The 5,720-nt window shown below is 34.5% G+C and overlaps 1 protein-coding gene across 1 annotated transcript in view; it reads right to left on the bottom strand.

The window, feature by feature from the left end:
* The window catches only part of CUL5 (cullin 5), a 159,083-nt gene that overhangs the window by 26,674 nt on the left and 126,689 nt on the right, over window positions 1–5,720 (bottom strand). Inside the window, exons 9-10 of the mRNA XM_012659126.1 lie at window positions 1,049–1,181; window positions 60–195 (exon numbers count right to left, since the gene is read on the bottom strand). Of these exons, the coding sequence (XP_012514580.1) occupies window positions 60–195; window positions 1,049–1,181 (269 nt within the window). The remainder of the gene's footprint in view (window positions 1–59; window positions 196–1,048; window positions 1,182–5,720) is intronic.

Here is a 5,720-nt window from a genome sequence, read left to right as displayed (position 1 = left end):
TTAACATGTATATGAACTATGTACTTTATTAGAAAACCAAATATTTAAAAAAAATTTACTTACTCTTAGCCACTCTACCATATTTTCTTCAATTTCACTATCAGCAGAGATGTCTAATATAAGACGTCGTGTCAAATGAGCTTTGTGATACCTCATAAAAACATCTTTGTTTTGTACATATTTAAGTACCAAGAGCTGTATGAAAAACAAAGTTACTTTCAATTCTTATATACTCTTAGCCATCTCTCTCATTTAGACCTTTCTATATCCCCCCAATTGTCAAAATTCAGAAATTCATATGGACATACACAGATAACAGCCTACTAAATTATCCATCTCTGAAAAATAACCAGTCCTGATACACTACTTTAAAAGTTAGCAAATGTGAGACTGTAACCAAATAACCTTTTAGTCCCTATAATTACCAGTTTTTAGATTTTATACAAAATGTGACAGTACTTTACATGAAAAATCAATGGTTCTTCCCCAATTTTCTCTTCTACATATCTTCTTCACTTTTTTTCTGACACTAATCATCTCTCTGGGCCTTTTTGTGTATACTTGCCCTATATTTTTACTTCTTTTTCCCCCCTTCTTTGTGTTCCTGGACTTATATCATTACACTAACAACCAGGCAACAAATTAAAATGAAAGCAACTAACTCTTCTATTCTAATTCATCCCTAGCTATCTATCTCGGGCTCTCACAAAAATGAAGGAGTGAAAAACTCCCAATCTCTCAATTATCATTCCAAACTTAGCGGTTTACTTTCCCTTTTAAAATCTTGTAATAGGAGTTAGAATATTGACTAAAAAGAATCAAGAAAGGAGAAGAATTAAATGGTATTATTTTTCAGGCAGCTATAGAATAAAAATTTTCAGAGAAAACTAACTTCCCTGTAGAAGTAAGTCTTGGCACTGTAAAACTCTGTAACGTTAGCTGGTTACGGATATACTTTTTTTTTTTATTGATACTATCACAGAAACTCCTATAAGCAAATACAAAGTAAGGTAATTTAAGAAGTTGAAATACAAAAAAAATTATGTACCACTTCTTTAAGCTTTGCTTCAATCTCTTCAGAGGTTAGTTTTTTGCTTAATGGTGTTTTTCTTAGCAACATGTCACAGTAATTGGCAAGCAGCTCAGGGCATTTTGATTCAGGCTGAGTTTTTAATCCCACCCTAAAAAACAAATTAAAAGCAGTTGATGAAAAAATGATTGATATTTGCAAAATTTTTTTCTAAAGCCAATTTTTCACAAGCTAATTTCTTATGTTGAATAATCTAGTCATTAGGGTTGGGACTAGGATGAGCAAGCAAAACAACTAGTGTGCGTAATTTAAGGAGGCACTTATCTTTAGGTTCCCCTAAGTGCCTACGCTGCACTTGCAAGACCCTGAGAGCAAGAATTTCCTTAAATTTGGCACTCTGGGTACCTCCATGCCTCACCTGAGTGCTGGCCTTGCAAAGATCTTTAAAAGATTTTATTCAGATACCTGCTAAAATACTTCTGAAAAACTATGTAAATCCTTGGATATTTATAAGTTAGCATTTAAAACTTTTTATTATTAATGTTAAAACTGTTACTTCAGTCTTTGAAATGTATCCAATGTAACCTACATTCCACAGTGATGTGATATCTACCATCATCCATTTTAAAAAACTGTAAACAAATTCTTCTTAAACAATGAAGAATTTGTATCTCCATTTCACTTTCCTGACAAAATTTTAAAACCAGTATATTGTATTTTTTAAAAAAAATAACTGAGATGGGGTTTTGCTATGTTGCCCAGGCTGGACTGAGGTCATCCCTCTGCTTCAGCTTCCCGAGTAGCTGCCAGCAAGCCCAGCAGTATATTGTATTTTTCAGATGGGATCTGGCTATGTTGTGGAGGCTGGTCTCAAACTCCTGGCCTCTAGCAATCCTCCTGCCTCAGCCTGAGTAGCTGGGACTACAGGAGCTAAGTCACCATTTCCAGCTTCTTATGTTCATTCTTTATTGAGCTTCTCTAGAAACATACATAAATAAATTCAACATTTAAAAATTTCTTGTGCTTATAAAATTTAAGTGTTATTTTCCAAGGACTGAGCTATCCAAATTATTATAAGTACATAAATCACCAAAACAACATAATTATATAATACGTACATATATAAAATATATGCATATGTAAAATTTTACTGGATGAGTCAACTCTAATGTGTCAACTCAACGTAGTAGATGAAATTTTTTCCCCCTCTCAATTATGAATCCAGGAATCAGCACCAATTCTATTTCTTTTTATGCTTATGAATGTATGCCTTTGCCCTGAGAAATCTTAATCACATAAGTAAGTAGATGGGACTAGAGTAAGTTTTTCTTATGATGTCATTCAATTCTTTTAGCACCTCCTGAGTCATTTGCTTAAAAAAAATACATACTAATCTAATATTAAAAATTATTTTAATGATGCATATTTTTTATAATGGCTAATACCAATTGCGTTGAAAGTAAAATATTAGAAACTATCTGACTTGCAAAAGGATCTGATACCTAATTCAAAAGAAATTAATTTTATGTATATCAGTACTAATATTTCAAAATATTCCTTTCTTAGGACATACAAATGCAGGGATAGCTTGGTATGAGGCACTAGAACTCAAAAGTGGCCTAAGGAGGGTGGCCATGCAGAAGGATAGCCTGGTATAGGTTGCTGAAGCCACAGCAGAGTGAAAGAGCTGTCCCCTGAGAGAGTCTAAGACTTGTGACACCTTAATAGCAATGAACACACCTAACTCCAGATCTCATCCACTAAATATCATTATCCACTAGAAAAACCCAGGGCTTCGTGGAAAAATGGCTGATTCCAAGGCTAGGGAAGGGAAGGCACAAAATGAGTCTGAAACATCCTCATGTGACAAAAGGAAAGAAAGAATTTACTGTCAAAAGGACCCAGAGTCCAGCTCCTATTAGTGAAATCTAGGGTAATTTGAAAATCAAAATAAAGAATCATAGTAAATTAGAAACCACTTAACGAAATAGGAAACCATGATCTATACTGATATGATAAATCAATGTAAAAATTGAAAATTTGATGAGAAATAGGATCTTTTCATAGTTTTAAAGCACTTCCGACAAAATTAAGAGAAAAAGGATAACTTTGCCTTTTTCTGTGGAGATGTCTGGCAGTCACCAACTTACATCAAGTGATCAAACTAAACAAGACCCACGGCCAGGCTTAATGGTTCACGCCCGTAGTCCCAGCTACCTGGGAAACTGAGGTGGAAGGACTGCTTGAGCCCAGAAGTTTGAGGTTACAGTGGGCTATGATTGTATCACTGCACTCCAGCAGTGATAGGGCAAGGCCTCTCTCATTAAAAACAAACAAACAAAAAACACCATGCACTCTAAGATAAGATGAGGTAAGAACAAAGCTTCATGTCTGCCAAAGATGCAAACCTGAATCTAATCATAAGGAAACATCAAATTAACACAAACTAAGGGACATTCTACAAAATAACTGGCCTGGAATCTTCAAAAGTACAAGGTCATGGCTGGGCACTGTGGCTCATGCCTGTAATCCTAGCACTTTGGGAGACCAAGGAGAGAGGACTGCTTGAGGCCAAGAGTTCAAGACCACCCTGAGCAACACAGAGAGACCTCACCCCCTATAAAAAACGAAAAAAGAAAAGAAAAGAATAATTAGCCAGGTATAGTGGGTCTCGTCTGTGATTCCAGCCACTCAGGAGGCTGAGACAGGAGGATTGCCTGATACCAGGAATTCAAGAACAGGCCGGGTAACATAGCCAGATCCCATCTCTCAAGTTTTTTTTTTTAATAATTAGCCAGGCATGGCGGCATGCACCTGTAGTTCCAGCCACTCATGAGGCTGAAACAGGAGGATCATTTGAACCCAGGAGTTGGTGGTGGCAATGAGCCATTGCAATCCAGCCTGGGCAACAGAGTGAGACCCCATAAAACATTTATGGTCAATTCATGAAATTTAAAGGGTAGAGGAGTAGATGGTAACAATCAAAGTTAATTTCCTGATATGGAAAGTTATATTGTGATTATGTATGTAGAAAACACACACTAATGTATTTGGAATGGTGAACAATTTACTCTCAAATAATTCTAGAAAAAAAGATTTTGCAAAGAGAAAAGGATAATAAGGTAATGGTAGTCATGACTTTATACACATAAATTTGACAATTTAGCTGAACAAATTTCCTGAAAACTATAATTTACCAAAACTAAACTAGATTAAATAAAAAATCTAAAGAGTTCTGTATCTATTAAAGAAATAGAACTTGTAATAAAAAATCTTCCCACACAGAAAACTCCAGGCCCAAATGGTTTTACTTATGAATTCCATCAAACATTTTAAGAAGGATGTAATACCAATTACACTATTTCAGAACATACAAAAGGAGGGAGTAACTCCAGTATAATCCTGACACCAGAAAACAATAAAGACATTTATAAAAAAAAAAATTTGGAAGGGCAAAAAAGGAAGAGGCAAAATCCTCTATGAATACATATGGGAAAAAAACAAAAACCAAAATTATATTACCTGACTCAAGACTTACTTCAGAACTATATTAATCATGACTGTGTGGTAACAGCCTAAGAGTACCCAAATAAATCAATGGAACAAAAAGAGAGCCAAGATATAGATCCACATTTTTAATTCACTTGATTTTTGACAGAAAGGCACCAATGCAATGGGGAATAGAAAGTCTTTCTAATACATAGTGCTGAAACCACTTACTAATATGGAAAAGGAAAAAAATGAAATTCAATCCCTCACACCATACACAAACATTAAGATGGATCTTAGACCTACATATGAAAACTAAAAATGTAAAGTAGAAAATAAAAAACATCCTCATGTCCTAGGGAAGTAGACAAAGCCTTCCTAGATAAAACATAAAAAGCAAAAACCATAACAGAAAAGCATATGTTTTACAAAGAACTGTATTCAGAATATATAAGCAGTCTTATAATTAACTCACTAATACAAAGGAACAATCCAAAAGGAAAAAAAAAAAGCAAAAAATTTGAAGACATTTCATAAAGGAAAATATAAGAATGCCAAAAAAAGATGAAAAATTACTCAACATCAGTAGTCAGGAGGGAGATAAGAATTAAAACCATAATGAAATGCTAACACAAACATTCAGAATGATTAAAATTAAAACACCACCGCCAAACACTGGTGAGAATGAGCATCAACTAGGACTCTCATACTTTGTTGGTGGAAGTGTAAAATAGTATAAACACTTTGAAAAACAAACTATTGTTACATGCCAAACATGGATGACTCTCAAAAGCACAATGCTGAATGGAAGAAGCTTTATGCAAAAAAGTAGGTATCGTATGATCCCATTTATATAAAGTCCTAGACTGGGCAAAACTAATCTATGTTGAAATAATCAGAATAATAGTTGCCTCTGGAAGGAGGTGGGGTGGGACTAACTAGGAATGGGGAATGAGGCAACTCTATAGGATAATGAAGATATTGCACATGTTAAAAAGGGTATATGCATTTGTCAAATCTGACTCAAGTGTACACTTAAGATTTATGCATGTGACTTTATGTAAATTTTACCTCAAAACATAAACAAATATCAAATTCAATTAATGACTACATGCTAAAGTATTTAGTTAGGAAGTAAAGGTTACTGATGCTTGCAACTTCTTGAGAAATGCACTTAAAAAGTTGACTGATTGGCCGGGTG

Source organism: Propithecus coquereli, unplaced genomic scaffold, assembly GCF_000956105.1.
Source record: "Propithecus coquereli isolate 6110/MARCELLA unplaced genomic scaffold, Pcoq_1.0 Scaffold6, whole genome shotgun sequence".
Taxonomy (NCBI): Eukaryota; Metazoa; Chordata; class Mammalia; order Primates; family Indriidae; genus Propithecus; species Propithecus coquereli.
Note: the sequence above shows the minus strand (reverse complement) of the source record. Positions and strands in the feature narration are given on the sequence as shown.